The 22268-nt window shown below is 39.3% G+C and overlaps 1 protein-coding gene across 1 annotated transcript; it reads right to left on the bottom strand.

Annotated features, from left to right (window-relative positions):
- Positions 1 to 23: 23 nt before the first annotated feature.
- Positions 24 to 21919, bottom strand: LOC138315336 (DENN domain-containing protein 11-like). The gene is made up of 9 exons (XM_069256277.1): positions 21690 to 21919; positions 18332 to 18431; positions 17821 to 17979; positions 16394 to 16544; positions 15579 to 15717; positions 7059 to 7181; positions 5090 to 5240; positions 4348 to 4416; positions 24 to 3830 (listed from the first exon to the last, which is right to left on the bottom strand). The coding sequence occupies exons 1-9, from the start codon at positions 21895 to 21897 to the stop codon at positions 3632 to 3634; spliced, it is 1299 nt and encodes a 432-aa protein (XP_069112378.1). The 5' UTR covers positions 21898 to 21919; the 3' UTR covers positions 24 to 3631.
- Between the last annotated feature and the right edge of the window lie 349 nt (positions 21920 to 22268).

Genomic DNA, 22268 nt, shown 5'->3' with positions numbered 1-22268 from the left:
CTCAATACTTTGATTACAAAACAGAAATATTCAGAATGTACTTTATTTCATGTATTTGAAATGAACAGAGACTGTAAGCAAAATAGAAAGGGAGAATCTTTTTGACAGATTATGTAATAACGAAACTGAATTTCTGATGTTGTAACAAAAGAAAACATTGTACAAAACAAATGGCTCATAAGTCGTATATTGCACAAATCCGTATCATCTTTCTGCCATTTAAGTAATCTTAAAAGTTTATCATGTAACAAAAGTATAGCCACAAACACAAGAATGCTATTTTCTCAGAAAAAGGAGTATCCAGAAATGTATAAGAAAAACAATTGTATATAATGCAACAAATCAACCTTCATTTCAGTAACGTTTTGTTAGTGTTTGGCTGTGAAATATGTTTATCACCTCATCATGGAATATAAAGGGAGATAACTCCTAATGAACATAAATAATGATTCATTGTACATGGAATCAGACATGTTAATGGTATACTGCTTAACCAACTTTCTTTCACAGCTATTCAATTTCGCGATTTCAAAACAAGTTCGCAAAGATCTAATATTCACCAGTTTCAAAACTGAATGGAAATTTCTTTTGACATAAATAGTGTAGATATTAATCTGCAGAGATAAACTTGCACAAGTATATTTGGATAAAAAAAATCACAAAAGTAAATTGAACAGGAAAGAAAGTTGAAGAAAGTTTACTCTTGTCAGTATATAACAAATTGATAATCATAATTCATTTAACGATGAGATGTGATAATATACCGTAAGGAGTTCATGGTTATAATCAAGACACTACATGCACATTTAGCCAATATTGCATGTATGTACACTTGCTTGTATTTATAAAACAACATTTAAATCAATGATAATTTGATTATTGTACAGTAGTATATTTTTCTGACCAAATCTAAACAGAACATTTTTTTACCAACCCCAGTCCTAGAATGAATCAGTTTATAGGTGTACAAGTATACGCATATTGATTCACAAATCATGTATGATTCCGATGTTTTCAAGAGACATATCACTGTGTCAATATTGTTCATATAAGAATGGCTAAATGATGATAATGAAAAGTATTTACCTTAAAAATTGAGTCAACAGCTCATCTATAATTTTGTATTGTACACATACATATGAACTACAGCACAATTATAGTCACATAAAAAATATGCAAGGATAAAATAAGGAAATTGATCGTGTAATTTGACACCATAAACAGACTTACGTGATAACAACTATTAACTTTGTTCTTTTTGTTAAGTACACTTTGTAATAGACCGTAAAGATGGATATTTTATTTGCATTATTAATCATGTTATGTACTTTTTCTCAAATCAAGTCATCAAATCAATCATTCTAAATAAATTAAATCCAATTGAATTTCCCATTCTGATGGAATATAGATAATTTTAAAATTCTTTTTTTAATTTTTTCTGCGTCTCAATCTATTCTATTTACAAACAAAACTTCAATATTTCTTAATAATAAAATTTGTCCGAATACGAAATGTTTATGATATTGAATGAAAGATAACAGCTGGGACATGGATTTCATTAATGACGTTTATAAACCTATGAATAACAGTATATATGATTATTTATACTGCAATGTAACAAAACTAAAGATTTGAATTCTGAGTAAACATTGACAGCTACATTAATATATACACATACAAAGTAAGAATTTGTAGAATAGGAAGATCCTTAACAACTATAGACACACACACATATAATCATATACATTTGTATACATATTTGTATACAACTTTTATACATATAACCCTCATAGAAAATGTATATTATCAATAACAAAGGAAAATGAAGAGAAAAAGAAAACAGCAACAGTTACATTGGCTTGTATATGGAAGACATAAGTGAATGAAAAAAAGACCTATGTGAAAAAAAAAGAAAAAAAGAAAAAAAAGGAGAATTGGAGGCTTATTTCAGAGAGAAACTATTAAACAACAAATATTCATTTAAGAATGAAACATTAAAAGATAAATTTGAACAACATGTGATACTAAGTAGTTGTCAATAAAACTATAAATTTCAAAGCATTGTGATTACACAAATAGATATTTCAATCAAGAAAAATTTCTCAAAACAGTCATGGAAAAAATTATAATAAACAAAACACAGCAGCCTACATTTGTAATTACTTGAGGTACCATCTGGGTATTTACTTGGCAGTTTGTATAGGAATATTATGACTAGTTTTGATTAAACATGAAGTTGACTCCAGCATGTACTAGAAAGTCAAGGTTATTTTTAAATATTTTAAACCTTTAAGTATAAGAAATGTTCCCTGACAGAACTTAATTAAGATTGCACTTGTAAGCTTGTCCATTTATAATCCCATTTCGACTGGTCACCAATCTCTGAAACATTTAAACAATGACCTTATTGTCAGCTGAGATTGATTCTCACCACAGACATGAAAAGGTCAGGGGATCACCTGTCCATTTATGGATTTTCTCCACGTACTTTGGTTTCTTCCAACTCTAAGACCCCTTGAGCGCTTACATCTAGGCCATTGAAAGTGATCTGTATAAAATGCAATTATATTTTATTTATAAGTTTGGCAATCAATGTGAAATAAGTACCGGTAAAGCTTAGAGTTTGATACGACAACATAGAAGTCAACCAATCAAATGCTGATGCCTGCATGGAAATTAATCATAACTTGTTTGTTATATATCCAATGAACAGCCAAGGTCATTCAAGAACATGTAATTTAAGGAGGTGGAGGAAACTCAGAGTACCTGGAGCAAAATCATCGACCTACGGTCAGAAGCTAGCACTTTTTTTGTTACTATTCCAACATTGGTTTTGAACTCGCAACCAAAAGGAGGAGGGCTAATGGTAATATGCTGGACCAGCTGAGTATTCGGCCACCACTTCCCCTGTGGTCATGGGAATTGATTAGGTGTAGGAGTAAATAGTCAACATATATTTCATTAATGATCACATTTGAACAACAAACAAGAGAGAAGTTCTATTTACACAATGTCATGTATTTGTTAGGTTATAGTTCCATATCAACATATATTAACGTCAATAATTTGACAAAACCTCAGTAAATGTGTGACGATATGAGTTAACACATAAATAGTTGAAACCATTATCAAAGAAGAAGCACTTCTGACAATTTCACAGAGAAGAACAATACAACATTAGAATAGGAATGTAAAAATTACTTAATTATCCCAACAGCACAGATACAGAGAACTACAAACCTTAACACCTCTCTCAACCTTTCAGCAAGATTTAATTAAAGATCTTGACCGCGAGATCATTTAACGATAAGTTCCGCTGACCAAAAGATCATTCAACACTAAGTTTTAATCATCAATCACAGCTAGCATCCTAGAAAGTGGTTGTGAAAAAAGGTTCCATATTTTGTAATGGAGGAACAAAAACTTTTTATTGTAATAAGTTTATACTTGTTCCATTATCCCAAAGCCTGGAATTTGTAGAAACCTCACAATATACCATATCAACACCAGCCACTTCCGCCATCTGCATGGATACATCAGCCTCTGCCATCCAGGTTTGAAGAATAGTCAAGCTCTCTGCCATACCAACAGCACACTTTCCTTTAGAACACTGAGGGTTAAAAGCACCTATTCACTTCGGACAACACGGATTGTCCACCATCAATACCACATCAATTCCATAGTGTTCCACAAGTTCCATCAGGAAAGAACGATCTCCGTAAGGGTCAAGGCCCATACTCTTCATGTGCTCCGACGTTAATTGTCGGTCTTGTGACATGGAAACATCTAATAATGTCTGGAACAGTCGGTTGTTCAGCTCCGTGAAAAACCTGCAACACAAAACATGTTAATGTGTTAAATCCACAGGTTCCATATTTCAAGTTTTCGTAAACAGAACCTGTTCACAGGAGTTAAATTTCAATGTCACCAATTTCTCTACATCCAATATTCACAGAAAAATAAGTTTAATTGTGTCAATATTTTCTTTGCGATTAATTTTGAGTATGGATAGGGTATACAGTAAACAATGTTAAAGTTGGTCCGATAATGTGGCAATTATTTCGCTGGTGTTTTCAATTTGTGGATTTCAGTAAAACTGTGAAAATAAATCACAAAGAAAATTTACCTGATTGACAGTAGATCAACGACTCAAATGAAGAACATTCAATTGTCTTCAAATTTTGAAACTTCAACACTATTAAAGATATTAATTGTTAATTCTATATGATTATTAGAACAGTAAACTTTATTTATCCCAACTCTGGCAAATCTATGACCGAATAATCACAATATATTTCCATATCACCCCTGTAGAACATTTTATAAAGAATGATATATTGTACCTACATAGTAAATAGTTCTTCCTCGTTGCAAGCTTCCTCCCCAAGCTCTTCGTAGGAAAATTGGTGAGCAGACCTAATTGACAGAGGAAGAAAAAGGTTACATACACAAGCAAATGTATGTACTATCATGTGAGACAAAGTGAGCGAACACAACCAGTCAAAGTTAAAAAATATGAATAAACATCTTCAGGTATTAGACAGAACACACAGAAAATATAACATCACCATAGCAACAAATGATTGTTCCCATTGTGTTTTTCTGCAATCATACAAAAAAGTAATTCCAAGGCATTAAACTAGCCTGATTCATATGTAATATGATGGTGCTCCCCTAGACCCTAATGGTGTGTCACTCTTTATTTACTTGTAAACATTTAAGCAGAAATAAAAATAAAGTTTAAAGCAAAAATTCAGCAAAGTTCTCCTTCCAACCCTCTGACCCAAAAAGTTCAATGAGCCTAATTATTTTTTTAAAACAATATGACTGCCCTCCTTAATAATTCTTCACATCAAAATTAGTTGAAATTCTTTTTGGGGTTTGGAAGAAGTAGTCTTTTGTATTGTATTTATTTCAATTTTAACCCAAACAAACAAGATTATCGTAAAAAAAATTACCTCAAAACAGCTGGAATCTGAAAGAATTCAATGAAAACAAACTACCATCAACAAAGTTTGTAAGGGTACCATTTGAGTAATAACCTTTGGAGAAATCCTTTCTCTATCAATGCCTTCTTGTCTTTCCTTACCTTTGATTATTGAGTTTTGCGTACTTGTCGCGGTCGGCATCGCTGACCTTGAGCATGTCCTTGAGGATAGGAGAATGTGTCTTAATCACCTGGTTATCTATATACACATCGTATAGACATGTCTTCATCTCAAATATCTTCTCTGTTGTACCTAGCATGGTTTTCCAAACAAAAACACATGTTAAGAATTGTAACCTAGAGCTTCATAATTAATGTTTCACTTTAAAAAGATTGAATCCAATGTAATTCCTTACAGCTTTGATAAGTGATATACATGTATACAATATAAAAACATTTCTTTTATTTTCCCATAACTTAGATACTGTTTTTGTGCCAAATATTATCATTATTGTTGGTTATAATAGCAGAGAAAACATTTAGAGTTAGTTAGTTTAATGTCCTAGCAACAGCCAGGTTTGTTGGTGGAGGAAAGCCGGAGTACCCACAGAAAAACTGTTCAGCAGTCAGTACCTAGCAACTGCCCCACTTGGGATTCGATCTCGCGACCCAGAGGTGGAGAGCTTGTGGTCATATGTTGAGACATTTAAACCATTCAGCCACCGTGGCCCCCATTAAAACATTTGGAAACATTTTCCCTGAAATTCACTATATATACTATACAGTTTGCATGTAGAGGTTTTGAACTGTGGGTTTGATCCAATTAAGACACTGTAAATGAATTTATTTTGGCATAATCAAATTTTAGCACAAAAGCAACCTTGAACAGAATTGTGCAATGATAACCTTGCAAAATCACCATAATGGCTAATTTTGAACAACATTGCAAATAAATAAGTGCAGTCATAATTAAGGATGTACACCTCTGAGAAGTCAAAATTTTCTTGTATTAAACTTTTTTTCTCATATAGATATTTGGAAATAGGAGTTCATACCATACAAGAAAATAGAAGATAAAACATATGTCGGTGTGCTTGTTTTTGAGCTATTGTCACTCAAAGATATCAAGTTGACAAAATCTTAAGAATTTAAATTTTGTGATTTTTGCCGTTTTGACCATATACACAAAAGTTTAAAGCCATAATTTCCTAATGAGATGTTTGATATGTATGGAAGTTTGAAGAATTTATTTTCCTGTAGTCTTCTTTAAAAATATACAAGTTTTGATTAATAAGACTCATATTTTTTCTCAGAATAACAACATATGCTACCCCTAACCCTTAATTTTGAACTACAAAATACACCATTTTCAGCCATTTTTGCCAAATTTAACCCTTTATAGAAACAGTTGTGGTATTAAACTTTTGTTGATATTTTGCATATCAATAGGGAATGGGTTGTTCTTTCTAAATTAGGCAGAAAAATGGGGGGTCAGTGTGCTTACTTTTTTGCCCCATTTGAATATGTTATTTTTCAGTATTTTAGAGTAAAAAATTAAAGTGCTCAAATTACCATTAAATGTAAAAATAAAGTGACAAAAGCGTTTCACTTTACGCAATAATGCTCAATATTGTAATAACCACAAACCTAGTAAAGATTAACAGCAAAATTAGCTCGATACAGCTAAAAATGCTGGTGCAGTGATGATATAAGTGAAAACAATTTTAGTAAAAAATGGTTAAACTATGGCTCTACTCAAAGAGGAAAAAGACACAATTTCAAAATGGCCGCCAAATGGGCCATTTCTTAAAATCCCTGTATAAAAAAATCTACTGAAAATAGAAATGTAATTTTTTGACAAAGTTTGCATCTGGCAACTTGCTACAGATATTGATAAAACATATTTGAAAATCTCATAACTTCTTTGATCTTTGTCGAAACGAGACTTCAACGGGACTGAAACCTCAGAAGAATACATCCTTAAGTGCATGTATTCTGGTGTGAAAAGCACTAAAATACGATTACTGTTAAAATATGGAAGCTTACAGTAAATAAGAATAGAACCAAGGCGAGTCTGCTGATTAAGTGACAATAAGACATGAATTCAGTTCCTTCATCCTTTGATACCTACATGCTATGTATGTAACTTCTGATTCCAATGTCTCTATGTCTGCTATGTTGACATAGAAATGAGGCTTCATGTCATGTCCAAGGCCTGGGATATCACGGTTGGCAAGACAACACGCACAATACACTGAAATATAAAATGTTATTTAATTGCTAGAATGTGTCTGAACAATTTTTTAATTTAACATACATTATGTAGGTTAAAATTACTGCTATCTTTGTAATATAAACAACAGGCCAAGAGGGCATGTATCACTCATCACGAAGGAAAGTTTTATCTCTAATTTCTCTATTGGACTCAACTATTTCTGTTCCAGGGGGTCAGAGCCAAACTCAGTTCCAATGTTTCTGGCCAAAGGTTACAATCCATTTGAACTCTATGACTAGCAGCAATTCAAAGAAATGATGATGGACAGTCTATGAACACCACGCCATGACATAAGCTCAATGATATACAGTATAACTTGTCTAAACTGGACCAGAATATTTGGCTGGGATAATCAGGTTTCCAAATTATACAGGTGTTAATTACTATAAAGTAAAATGCATACAAGTTTGTCAGAATACACAGGGATCTGGATTACACAAAGACTGGTTTTGACAAACTATACAGTATTCTCAGACAAAGACTGGTTTTGACAAGCTATACAGTATTCTCAGACAAAGACCGGTTTTGACAAGCTGTACAGTATTCTCAGACAAAGACCAGTTTTGACAAGCTATACAGTATTCTCAAGCATTTTTAGTGAGCTTTATGGCTGCTTCCATGTTTACTTGAAAAAAGAATATTTAGGTCAATACCTGTGAAGAATCACTAGTGATGTACCAATATATATACACAAAAAAAGTAGAAAAAATGATACAGTACTTCATGTGAATAAAATCAAAATTCAAATAAATTTTGTAATATCTGCACAAACTGATATTACATACTTTTGATTTAAACATATTTTATTTGCATATACAAATGGGTTTGGATACAAGTTATTAACTTTCAACCATCTTCTCCCATGAACTTACCGTGAATAATCCTTTTACCTGTACATCTACATATATCAATGTACTCGTCTACAATTAGATACAATATGGGAGGCGGAGACAAAGACAGCAGACTTACCTCTGTAACAGATGACACTAATGGGAGGCGGAGACAAAAGACCGCAGACTTACCTCTGTAACAGACGACACCAATGGGAGGCGGAGACAAAGACAGCAGACTTACCTCTGTAACAGATGACACCAATGGGAGGCGGAGACAAAGACAGCAGACTTACCTCTGTAACAGACGACACCAATGGGAGGCGGAGACAAAGACAGCAGACTTACCTCTGTAACAGACGACACCAATGGGAGGCCGAGACAAAGACAGCAGACTTACCTCTGTAACAGATGACACCAATGGGAGGCGGAGACAAAGACAGCAGACTTACCTCTGTAACAGACGACACCAATGGGAGGCGGAGACAAAGACAGCAGACTTACCTCTGTAACAGATGACACCAATGGGAGGCGGAGACAAAGACAGCAGACTTACCTCTGTAACAGATTACACCAATGGGAGGCGGAGACAAAGACAGCAGACTTACCTCTGTAACAGACGACACCAATGGGAGGCGGAGACAAAGACAGCAGACTTACCTCTGTAACAGACACACCAATGGGAGGCGGAGACAAAGACAGCAGACTTACCTCTGTAACAGACGACACCAATGGGAGGCGGAGACAAAGACAGCAGACTTACCTCTGTAACAGACGACACCAATGGGAGGCGGAGACAAAGACAGCAGACTTACCTCTGTAACAGATACACCAATGGGAGGCGGAGACAAAGACAGCAGACTTACCTCTGTAACAGATGACACCAATGGAGGCGGAGACAAAGACAGCAGACTTACCTCTGTAACAGATGTACACCAAATGGGAGGCGGAGACAAAGACAGCAGACTTACCTCTGTAACAGATGACACCAATGGGAGGCGGAGACAAAGACAGCAGACTTACCTCTGTAACAGATTACACCAATGGGAGGCGGAGACAAAGACAGCAGACTTACCTCTGTAACAGACGACACCAATGGGAGGCGGAGACAAAGACAGCAGACTTACCTCTGTAACAGACGACACCAATGGGAGGCGGAGACAAAGACCGCAGACTTACCTCTGTAACAGATTACACCAATGGGAGGCGGAGACAAAGACAGCAGACTTACCTCTGTAACAGATGACACCAATGGGAGGCGGAGACAAAGACAGCAGACTTACCTCTGTAACAGATACACCAATGGGAGGCGGAGACAAAGACAGCAGACTTACCTCTGTAACAGACGACACCAATGGGAGGCGGAGACAAAGACAGCAGACTTACCTCTGTAACAGACACACACCAATGGGAGGCGGAGACAAAGACAGCAGACTTACCTCTGTAACAGAGACACCAATGGGAGGCGGAGACAAAGACAGCAGACTTACCTCTGTAACAGACGACACCAATGGGAGGCGGAGACAAAGACAGCAGACTTACCTCTGTAACAGACGACACCAATGGGAGGCGGAGACAAAGACAGCAGACTTACCTCTGTAACAGACGACACCAATGGGAGGCGGAGACAAAGACAGCAGACTTACCTCTGTAACAGACGACACACAATGGGAGGCGGAGACAAAGACAGCAGACTTACCTCTGTAACAGACGACACCAATGGGAGGCGGAGACAAAGACAGCAGACTTACCTCTGTAACAGACGACACCAATGGGAGGCGGAGACAAAGACAGCAGACTTACCTCTGTAACAGACGACACCAATGGGAGGCGGAGACAAAGACAGCAGACTTACCTCTGTAACAGATTACACCAATGGGAGGCGGAGACAAAGACAGCAGACTTACCTCTGTAACAGACGACACCAATGGGAGGCGGAGACAAAGACAGCAGACTTACCTCTGTAACAGACGACACCAATGGGAGGCGGAGACAAAGACAGCAGACTTACCTCTGTAACAGACGACACCAATGGGAGGCGGAGACAAAGACCGCAGACTTACCTCTGTAACAGATGACACCAATGGGAGGCGGAGACAAAAGACCGCAGACTTACCTCTGTAACAGACGACACCAATGGGAGGCGGAGACAAAGACAGCAGACTTACCTCTGTAACAGATGACACCAATGGGAGGCGGAGACAAAGACAGCAGACTTACCTCTGTAACAGACGACACCAATGGGAGGCGGAGACAAAGACAGCAGACTTACCTCTGTAACAGATGACACCAATGGGAGGCGGAGACAAAGACAGCAGACTTACCTCTGTAACAGATGACACCAATGGGAGGCGGAGACAAAGACAGCAGACTTACCTCTGTAACAGATACCCAATGGGAGGCGGAGACAAAGACAGCAGACTTACCTCTGTAACAGACAGGAGCGAGACAAGACAGCAGACTTACCTCTGTAACAGATACACCAATGGGAGGCGGAGACAAAGACAGCAGACTTACCTCTGTAACAGACGACACCAATGGGAGGCGGAGACAAAGACAGCAGACTTACCTCTGTAACAGAGACACCAATGGGAGGCGGAGACAAAGACAGCAGACTTACCTCTGTAACAGATGACACCAATGGGAGGCGGAGACAAAGACAGCAGACTTACCTCTGTAACAGATTACACCAATGGGAGGCGGAGACAAAGACAGCAGACTTACCTCTGTAACAGATACACCAATGGGAGGCGGAGACAAAGACAGCAGACTTACCTCTGTAACAGACGACACCAATGGGAGGCGGAGACAAAGACAGCAGACTTACCTCTGTAACAGACGACACCAATGGGAGGCGGAGACAAAGACAGCAGACTTACCTCTGTAACAGATGACACCAATGGGAGGCGGAGACAAAGACAGCAGCACTTACCTCTGTAACAGACGACACCAATGGGAGGCGGAGACAAAGACAGCAGACTTACCTCTGTAACAGACGACACCAATGGGAGGCGGAGACAAAGACAGCAGACTTACCTCTGTAACAGACGACACCAATGGGAGGCGGAGACAAAGACAGCAGACTTACCTCTGTAACAGACGACACCAATGGGAGGCGGAGACAAAGACAGCAGACTTACCTCTGTAACAGACGACACCAATGGGAGGCGGAGACAAAGACAGCAGACTTACCTCTGTAACAGACACACCAATGGGAGGCGGAGACAAAGACAGCAGACTTACCTCTGTAACAGACGACACCAATGGGAGGCGGAGACAAAGACAGCAGACTTACCTCTGTAACAGACGACACCAATGGGAGGCGGAGACAAAGACAGCAGACTTACCTCTGTAACAGATGACACCAATGGGAGGCGGAGACAAAGACAGCAGACTTACCTCTGTAACAGACGACACCAATGGGAGGCGGAGACAAAGACAGCAGACTTACCTCTGTAACAGACGACACCAATGGGAGGCGGAGACAAAGACAGCAGACTTACCTCTGTAACAGATGACACCAATGGGAGGCGGAGACAAAGACAGCAGACTTACCTCTGTAACAGATGACACCAATGGGAGGCGGAGACAAAGACAGCAGACTTACCTCTGTAACAGACGACACCAATGGGAGGCGGAGACAAAGACAGCAGACTTACCTCTGTAACAGACGACACCAATGGGAGGCGGAGACAAAGACAGCAGACTTACCTCTGTAACAGACGACACCAATGGGAGGCGGAGACAAAGACAGCAGACTTACCTCTGTAACAGACGACACCAATGGGAGGCGGAGACAAAGACAGCAGACTTACCTCTGTAACAGACGACACCAATGGGAGGCGGAGACAAAGACAGCAGACTTACCTCTGTAACAGACGACACCAATGGGAGGCGGAGACAAAGACAGCAGACTTACCTCTGTAACAGACGACACCAATGGGAGGCGGAGACAAAGACAGCAGACTTACCTCTGTAACAGACGACACCAATGGGAGGCGGAGACAAAGACAGCAGACTTACCTCTGTAACAGATACACCAATGGGAGGCGGAGACAAAGACAGCAGACTTACCTCTGTAACAGACACACCAATGGGAGGCGGAGACAAAGACAGCAGACTTACCTCTGTAACAGACGACACCAATGGGAGGCGGAGACAAAGACAGCAGACTTACCTCTGTAACAGATTACACCAATGGGAGGCGGAGACAAAGACAGCAGACTTACCTCTGTAACAGACGACACCAATGGGAGGCGGAGACAAAGACAGCAGACTTACCTCTGTAACAGAGACACCAATGGGAGGCGGAGACAAAGACAGCAGACTTACCTCTGTAACAGATGACACCAATGGGAGGCGGAGACAAAGACAGCAGACTTACCTCTGTAACAGACGACACCAATGGGAGGCGGAGACAAAGACAGCAGACTTACCTCTGTAACAGAGACACCAATGGGAGGCGGAGACAAAGACAGCAGACTTACCTCTGTAACAGACGACACCAATGGGAGGCGGAGACAAAGACAGCAGACTTACCTCTGTAACAGAGACACCAATGGGAGGCGGAGACAAAGACAGCAGACTTACCTCTGTAACAGATGACACCAATGGGAGGCGGAGACAAAGACAGCAGACTTACCTCTGTAACAGATACACCAATGGGAGGCGGAGACAAAAGACAGCAGACTTACCTCTGTAACAGATACACCAATGGGAGGCGGAGACAAAGACAGCAGACTTACCTCTGTAACAGACGACACCAATGGGAGGCGGAGACAAAGACAGCAGACTTACCTCTGTAACAGACGACACCAATGGGAGGCGGAGACAAAGACAGCAGACTTACCTCTGTAACAGACGACACCAATGGGAGGCGGAGACAAAGACAGCAGACTTACCTCTGTAACAGACGACACCAATGGGAGGCGGAGACAAAGACAGCAGACTTACCTCTGTAACAGACGACACCAATGGGAGGCGGAGACAAAGACAGCAGACTTACCTCTGTAACAGACGACACCAATGGGAGGCGGAGACAAAGACAGCAGACTTACCTCTGTAACAGATTACACCAATGGGAGGCGGAGACAAAGACAGCAGACTTACCTCTGTAACAGATTACACCAATGGGAGGCGGAGACAAAGACAGCAGACTTACCTCTGTAACAGATGACACCAATGGGAGGCGGAGACAAAGACAGCAGACTTACCTCTGTAACAGACGACACCAATGGGAGGCGGAGACAAAGACAGCAGACTTACCTCTGTAACAGATTACACCAATGGGAGGCGGAGACAAAGACAGCAGACTTACCTCTGTAACAGACGACACCAATGGGAGGCGGAGACAAAGACAGCAGACTTACCTCTGTAACAGACACACCAATGGGAGGCGGAGACAAAGACAGCAGACTTACCTCTGTAACAGACGACACCAATGGGAGGCGGAGACAAAGACAGCAGACTTACCTCTGTAACAGACGACACCAATGGGAGGCGGAGACAAAGACAGCAGACTTACCTCTGTAACAGACGACACCAATGGGAGGCGGAGACAAAGACAGCAGACTTACCTCTGTAACAGACGACACCAATGGGAGGCGGAGACAAAGACAGCAGACTTACCTCTGTAACAGACGACACCAATGGGAGGCGGAGACAAAGACAGCAGACTTACCTCTGTAACAGACGACACCAATGGGAGGCGGAGACAAAGACAGCAGACTTACCTCTGTAACAGATTACACCAATGGGAGGCGGAGACAAAGACAGCAGACTTACCTCTGTAACAGACGACACCAATGGGAGGCGGAGACAAAGACAGCAGACTTACCTCTGTAACAGACGACACCAATGGGAGGCGGAGACAAAGACAGCAGACTTACCTCTGTAACAGACGACACCAATGGGAGGCGGAGACAAAGACAGCAGACTTACCTCTGTAACAGACGACACCAATGGGAGGCGGAGACAAAGACAGCAGACTTACCTCTGTAACAGACGACACCAATGGGAGGCAGACAAAAGACAGCAGACTTACCTCTGTAACAGACGACACCAATGGGAGGCAGGAGACAAAGACAGCAGACTTACCTCTGTAACAGACGACACCAATGGGAGGCGGAGACAAAGACAGCAGACTTACCTCTGTAACAGATGACACCAATGGGAGGCGGAGACAAAGACAGCAGACTTACCTCTGTAACAGACGACACCAATGGGAGGCGGAGACAAAGACAGCAGACTTACCTCTGTAACAGATTACACCAATGGGAGGCGGAGACAAAGACAGCAGACTTACCTCTGTAACAGATTACACCAATGGGAGGCGGAGACAAAGACAGCAGACTTACCTCTGTAACAGATGACACCAATGGGAGGCGGAGACAAAGACAGCAGACTTACCTCTGTAACAGACGACACCCAATGGGAGGCGGAGACAAAGACAGCAGACTTACCTCTGTAACAGACGACACCAATGGGAGGCGGAGACAAAGACAGCAGACTTACCTCTGTAACAGACGACACCAATGGGAGGCGGAGACAAAGACAGCAGACTTACCTCTGTAACAGACGACACCAATGGGAGGCGGAGACAAAGACAGCAGACTTACCTCTGTAACAGACGACACCAATGGGAGGCGGAGACAAAGACAGCAGACTTACCTCTGTAACAGACGACACCAATGGGAGGCGGAGACAAAGACAGCAGACTTACCTCTGTAACAGACACACCAATGGGAGGCGGAGACAAAGACAGCAGACTTACCTCTGTAACAGACGACACCAATGGGAGGCGGAGACAAAGACAGCAGACTTACCTCTGTAACAGACGACACCAATGGGAGACGAGACAAAGACAGCAGACTTACCTCTGTAACAGATGACAACAATGGGAGGCGGAGACAAAGACAGCAGACTACCTCTATAACAGATTACACCAATGGGAGGCGAGACAAAGACAGCAGACTTACCTCTGTAACAGACGACACCAATGGGAGGCGGAGACAAAGACAGCAGACTTACCTCTGTAACAGATGACACAATGGGAGGCGGAGACAAAGACAGCAGACTTACCTCTGTAACAGATTACACCAATGGGAGGCGAGACAAAGACAGCAGACTTACCTCTGTAACAGACGACACCAATGGAGGCGGAGACAAAGACAGCAGACTTACCTCTGTAACAGATGACACCAATGGGAGGCAGAGACAAAGACATCAGACTTACCTCTGTAACAGACGACACCAATGGGAGGCGGAGACAAAGACAGCAGACTTACCTCTGTAACAGACGACACCAATGGGAGGCGGAGACAAAGACAGCAGACTTACCTCTGTAACAGACGACACCAATGGGAGGCGGAGACAAAGACAGCAGACTTACCTCTGTAACAGACGACACCAATGGGAGGCGGAGACAAAGACAGCAGACTTACCTCTGTAACAGATGACACCAATGGGAGGCAGAGACAAAGACAGCAGACTTACCTCTGTAACAGATTACACCAATGGGAGGCAGAGACAAAGACAGCAGACTTACCTCTGTAACAGACGACACCAATGGGAGGCGGAGAAAAAAACAGCAGTCTTCGTTGTAGTAGAGCAAACTTCCATAGAACAAATATACTTTCTCCAAAAAATTTGATGAACTGTGAAAAACAGCCGGCTGGGTGGGTAATCTGATGGGAAACAAAAAACAAATTGTTTACAATGATTCCTATCGTAAGGCCCTGACAACACCTGAGGTATAGGTTGAAGTGTCACTGACTCGCTTTTCCTCATCTTCCCCACCCCTTCCCCCTTCTTCAGAGGTCTGTGATACTAGTGTGAAATAATTAATTATGTAGGGACTGACAATTCATGGAAATGTGTACATGCCAGCTAAAGTCAGACAATAAAAAGAAACTGACTGGTATATACAAAGGAATAACAGTGTCATGGTATCAGTAAACCTACAGTACTTAAGACAATACATCTCAAAAGGCACAACACCATATTTCTTGATCATTTCGGGTCCTCAGTGCTAAAAGATCAGCCAGCAGCATACAAGATATTTTGACACTATCCGAACAAATATTTATAACCAACTCATGTCTGATTTAACTCCTTCACCCCTGAAGACACATTTAGGCTCTTTTTAAATCAAAGACTAGACCAGTCCATTATGAAATTTCAGGGGTAAATGAGTTATATACCTGTGGCTGGTTATAAGATCATCACTGACCTTTCTGAAGATCTGCTTCAGGACATTATTTTGCATAGATAATAACAATACATTCACTCAGGCTGTTTTAAATAAAAGACTAGCTCAGTCCATTATGAAATTTCAGAGGTAAATGAGTTAATATCACCCACCTTCATTTCTGGGAGGTCTCTACTAGGTGTGGAAGGGGAGGAGTTGGGGGAGGACATCCCACTGATGGCACTATCGCTTGTTAGGGTTCCCTTCTTATCCTGGTAAAACGCATGGAGCTGTGAGTAGTTCCCTGGTGTCTCCAGTTGGTGTCTGTTCAAAACAATACATACAATTAATGTATTCTGTATTTGCATATATTAGAATTATCAGCCCTTATGGGTAGGCATTGATTGTGACGTCATGTGTTTGCAAGTGTAACATCATACTTTTTGTAGAAAACAACGTTAATTGTACCCACAAGATAATAACAACACAATGTATACCTACCTGAAAGGGCGCTAACTCTGTAATATGCAAAGATTGAATAAATCAGGGTTTGATACTAGTGGTAGTGCTTTTGCCTGAAACAATCAAAATATTAGAAGGGCCACCAAGATTGTGTAGGCTACCGGTCCAGTAAGCCATCAAACATCAAATTATAGCTAGGTACTAATTCTATTCCAATGAGATGTAGAGTTTGGGCCCCGAGATGTTTACAGTTTACAGGAATACAGAAACAGTTAAAATCACTTTGAAATAGTAGAGGATATTACATAATATAAAAATATATTTTTATTTCAAAATTTTTATTGCTATACTTTTCTAAAATTAAAAATTTCTTAAAATCAAGTTATTATCATGCAACCCCTATAAATGAAGTTCAAACTACATGTACAATAATGTACATAGAAATGATTCTGACATGGTCCCAACCAAGTGTTGTTATTTTGTCAGGTTAATTTGAAATCCATTATTGCCGTCATGGCCCTGTTTAAATGAATCGGACATGGTCCCGGACTAATCCAATTATATTAGATAAGATGTACGACAATAAGAAACTTCTGATGGAACACAAAATAATAATTCAAAAGAGTCTTGTTGTGCTATATATGTAACATTGTTGGAGTAGATCCCATCCAAGTGTTGTCGTCATTTTTTCGGTCAATCCAACATGGCCGTAAATAGCTGTGTATATATACATACCAGTAAATCAATGTATTAATGAAGTTCAAACAATGCATACCGACAAATCAATATAATCTGTCTTTGTAAATTATAGAGATGTCTGGCACACTTTATAGTAGGTATATTTACTGTGATGTTGTACTCACAAAAAATGTAACATTTTACAATGAATCAATACCTTCATGTACCTAAAAGGGTAGATAACTCTGTAACATGTAAATACAGAATAGGTGTGGTACAGGTATACACAAGTTAACAAACAATAGATACACCCACTTTGGTTTCAGCAACACAAGATGTTATTTAAAGCAGATACATCAAAAACAAAATCATGGGAAATTCATATTGTGACACATTGAACATCTCCCGAGTGATATCTCATGACTGTTTCTCCTGAGTGATATCTTCGACTAAAACTTACCTGACTTGTGTTTCCAGGAACTGCATGTGTCTGTACAACAAGGTGTAGGATGTAGCCAGAATTCCAACAGATTTCATCCTGGCTCCTCGCTCTATCTCGCTTTCTACTCTCATATTCTCAAAGCAGGCTAGGCCATAAAGGTTGTCCATTCGGAAGTACCTATACGCACATTACATAATCTCAGTGACAATTGTCTCTGTCATAATTGTTATAATACCATGTTTTACCGAAAATAAGACCCCCAATCCAGAGAGAAGAAATAAAGGTCACAAGTTGGGGGGGGGGGGGGGGGCTTATTTGCAGCAAGATGTTTCTGACATTGATAATAATAATAGAGACACATGAATAAAATTCAATCAAATCAATAATACATGTATGTATTAATGTTTGATTATATCAGATCAAAATCTCAAAAGTCAAGCATGATTATGGTCTACATTCATGACTGATATAAAAAACAGAAGAAAGTCATTAGCTTTGAGTCTATAATAAGGATGCTGTCTATACTCACACAAAGTCTTTTGTCATGGTATGTGACCCACTGACCATGGCCTTGAACTCAACCCCATCAAGGTCAAAGTCCTCTGGCATGCACCATTCAATCATGTTTCCTACAATACAATGTGAAATTGAGTTAAGAGTCTATTCTACCTTATATCATTTTACCAAGAACCTGTTGCAAGATTTTTAGTTACTTTTCTTAGTACTATGGTAATCTAAACTTAAAGGTTTTCAGTTGAAGGTCAAATGTACGTCTCAATCATCTACGAATAAATCAAATATTGTTTGTTTGTTTGCACAACCATTTTTCTTCACTGGGTGCACCTTGGATAAGAAATGTTTTATTTTACCTAATTAAGAGGTCATTCTTTTTTATTTTATTATTTGCAGAAGAATATCTCTATATATATACTGTATTATAATGTATATATATACATGTATTAAAGTATCAACCCTAATAGCCACATTTTAGTAAACAGTTTATAAAATGAAAATTAATTTTGGACAAAAAGCAACCTGTAATCTCACAATGTATAGGCCTACAGTAGAGTCAATTAATATTTTTCTGTTTTTACCATGTTAACTTTATATGACCGTCAATCTCCCTTAATCAAACTTGATAACCCTACATCCCAGCATGCTACTCGCACATTATCAGGTCTAGCCCTTTTAGTTATTGACAAATATCAATTAAATATTTAAGTTCATTTGACCCTTGTCCTTGAATGTAGGTCAAGGTAGTTCAGTTGAACAATCTTGTTAGCCTTATAGTTCATCAAAATATGCTACAGGACCAATATCTGAACTCTATAGACTTCTTAGTTCTTTACTTATTTACATGAACTTATTTGATAACTTGAACCTACTTGTTCCCTCTGATCTTGAATGTAGGTCAAACAATTTGCAGTCCTTAAGCATCTAAGCATGCTGCAGGCCCTACATAAGCTAGGACTTTATAAGCGTAAGATCTCTTAGTTTAATATTGACAAGAATTCATTTAAAGACTCCAGCCTATTGACATTTGTAAACCTTAAATAAAGGTCAATGTGACTCATTTGAACAAACTTTGTCGTCCTTCTTCTAAGGATGCTATATACACAATTTTATAAAGAAGAGTCATTTAAAGGAAAACATGACGGCCGCACATACAAATGAACAGGTAATTGACTCTCTTCTACTTTATCTGTCTATTTGTCAACACTAAACTAAGCCGCCAATTAGCAATAATTTATGGTCATTTAGTGTGGAGGAGGGCCGGGGGGAAGTAGGGGGGAGAACATTGGCATGAGATCTGATGGTTATTTACAGCAAGATTTTTTGTTTGCACCATGACCTAAAAATATCTAATAATGACGGTTTCATCAAAGCTAAGTGTTATTGCTATTTATCAATACGCAGTGAATCGACCCAATAAGTGCCCAGCCCACTTAAAAAAAAAAAGAAACAAATAGGGGGGCGCTTAATAGAAACAAATTTGGACCAGCCTTTCATAAAATTATTCTACAAAGTAGGCCATACAGTTTTCATATTTTAAGTCTAATCTCTAATTCAAAGTAAGTGAAATGGAAGCCTTAAAGGCCCACTACCTTTCCGAAACGGCTTTTAATTTTTAAAATAGAAATGTAAAAAGAGATTGATAATTTTGTAGAGTCGCAAAAGTTATCAACTTACTGGTAATGCTACACTTATCATCACCTTCTGAACATTTTAATTTAAATAAATAAAATGTTAATTTTCATAACGCGGGTCGTCTTATGTTTCCACCGTCGTCCTAAATGCCGCGCGGTAGTTGACTATCACTGCCCCAGAAGGCAAACAGTGAAATGAAACTCAACTGTCATCATATATAGGAAAACTTGCATAAGCTTCATGTTATAACCTCATCTTAGGCCATCGATATATATTTTCTTATGTTATCTATGATTTTTAGAAACCTTTAAATTTTGCTGCGGAAAGGTAGTGGGCCTTTAAAAGAGAGGAGGGGCCTTTATAGAGACGGGGGTACTTATTAGGTAGAATATGATACATGCAATTATAATACATCCATATTTACATGTGTATATATATATTTATCAATGGCATAAGATGAATTTAATCCCAACATCTAACAAATTTTATGAAAACATATATAAATCTATGTTAACAGTTTGGCAGTGTGATGCAGTAATACTATGTCAACTCATGAGTTGCCAAGACCTGGAATTATCAGATATATTAATAATTTATCAAGTTGATAAATGGGGAACAGCTTTAATGTTGTCTTAATTTGCATCTGCTAGTTATCAATATCTTTAGACTGGAACAAACTCTCTTCTGACACGGCCACAACTACCACCTAAGAAAAATTCAAAAACCACCTAAATCAAATTAAACATTCATATAAAAACACCCCCTGTACATAGCACACATACACTTCCATATGGAGGTTGATAACCTGGTAGATGTAGATTTATCACATAACTGGCCCTTTCAGCCATTTCATACGGCCATGTCACAAATATCGTAAGACACATGTGTAATAACAATATTATGACGTCACATATAGATTTGATGTCATAAAATCTGTATGACGTCACATGATTGTTTCAGTAGACGGAAACGTCACATCTGAGCCGGATTTCTACTGTTTTATATAGAGATGAAATTTAAAGTTTTGCTTATATTTCTATAATAAAAGTATTGTGATATATAGAATCTTACTGTACATTTGTGACTATGTGATATGAAATTTATCAAACTTGTTAAATAATTTGATATACCACTCACCTAAAGGCTCGTGGCATATCAAATTATTGAACTCGTTTGATAAATTCCATATCACATAGTCAGTATAGTCACTCATGTAAGATCCTCTATATCTGTATTTGCAGGTTGGTATCAATTACATTTTTATTTTGTGACCAATAATTACATAATTTTGCCTGAAAATATGAAAATAAGAGCATACAAACAATAGGTAGCAATCAGCACCCTAACTGTATATATTTATATTTTAACTATGTAACATGAAAATTCCGAATAGGGAAGAGAAAATACTAAATTTAGTTGCACTGTACAATCATGCAATGACATGGCAGATGTACATTTAAATTGTACACGTGGATTTGTCAGTCTGGCCGTTAGCGCTACACAACAAAAGCATAGGTAAATTAATATGAATATGTGCACTGTACTTTGTAGGCCCTAGTTTGTATTTAACTACATAGCCTAGCTAGTAAATTATACAGCTGTACATTTGGATACACAAGTACTGATAAGCCTATCGGTAATAAGACAAATATTGTTATCGATTATTTATTAGTTACGACCAGTTGACCCATCAGTTTGATGACCCATCACATATTGTTTCACAATAAGTAAATATTTACCTGACCGTGTGTCGAACGTCACAACAAAAACACACACAATGTGATCGCTCTCCGACAGTGAAAGAGGGAGAATAAAATCCTCCGTCCCGTCCCCGAGTCCCGGGAACTGAGACGGGAGGCGATAATTTGCCTTTCTGTTCCGTGGGCCGTCATAATCGTCTTCCTCCGAGAACTTTAGCAGCGGGGCTCTCTCATCCGCCGCCATCATCAAATTTATTATCGATTTGACGTTTCACTAGGAAGTTAAAAATAGTTAGAGTTATCCCCCTTCCCCCAATAGACATCAAGCACCTGCTGTACAAGAGGTCCAGGTGGCCTGTATCTTTCAATATACATGTAGAGCTGTCACGGGTTATAGATTTTGTTTCCAGGTACACGAATTTTAGAACCCGACCCATACCCGGCCGCGGGTACTCGACACATCCATATACAGTACAGGTACAGTGAACGGACCAACTTCGTGAGTTCATGGTACATTCAAATGGAGAAAAAAATCAATGTAATCATGATATATATGTGAGAGAAGTATTCTTCAATATTATAAACAATATTAATTTTTTGTATCCATTTTTTAGTATC

Source organism: Argopecten irradians, chromosome 2, assembly GCF_041381155.1.
Source record: "Argopecten irradians isolate NY chromosome 2, Ai_NY, whole genome shotgun sequence".
Lineage (NCBI taxonomy): Eukaryota > Metazoa > Mollusca > Bivalvia > Pectinida > Pectinidae > Argopecten > Argopecten irradians.
The sequence above is the reverse complement of the archived record's forward strand: the minus strand, read 5'-3'. Positions and strand labels throughout refer to the sequence as shown.

Excerpts from the sequence above, each read along its gene's own strand:
- LOC138315336 (XM_069256277.1), bottom strand. The coding sequence starts at position 21,897 with ATGATGGCGGCGGATGAGAGAGCCCCGCTGCTAAAGTTCTCGGAGGAA. Across the intron at positions 5,241-7,058 it reads AGAAGTTACATACATAGCAT|GTACAACAGAGAAGATATTT; the intron begins GTAGGTATCAAA and ends AAACCATGCTAG. Across the intron at positions 3,831-4,347 it reads GAGGAAGAACTATTTACTAT|GTTTTTCACGGAGCTGAACA; the intron begins GTAGGTACAATA and ends TTTGTGTTGCAG.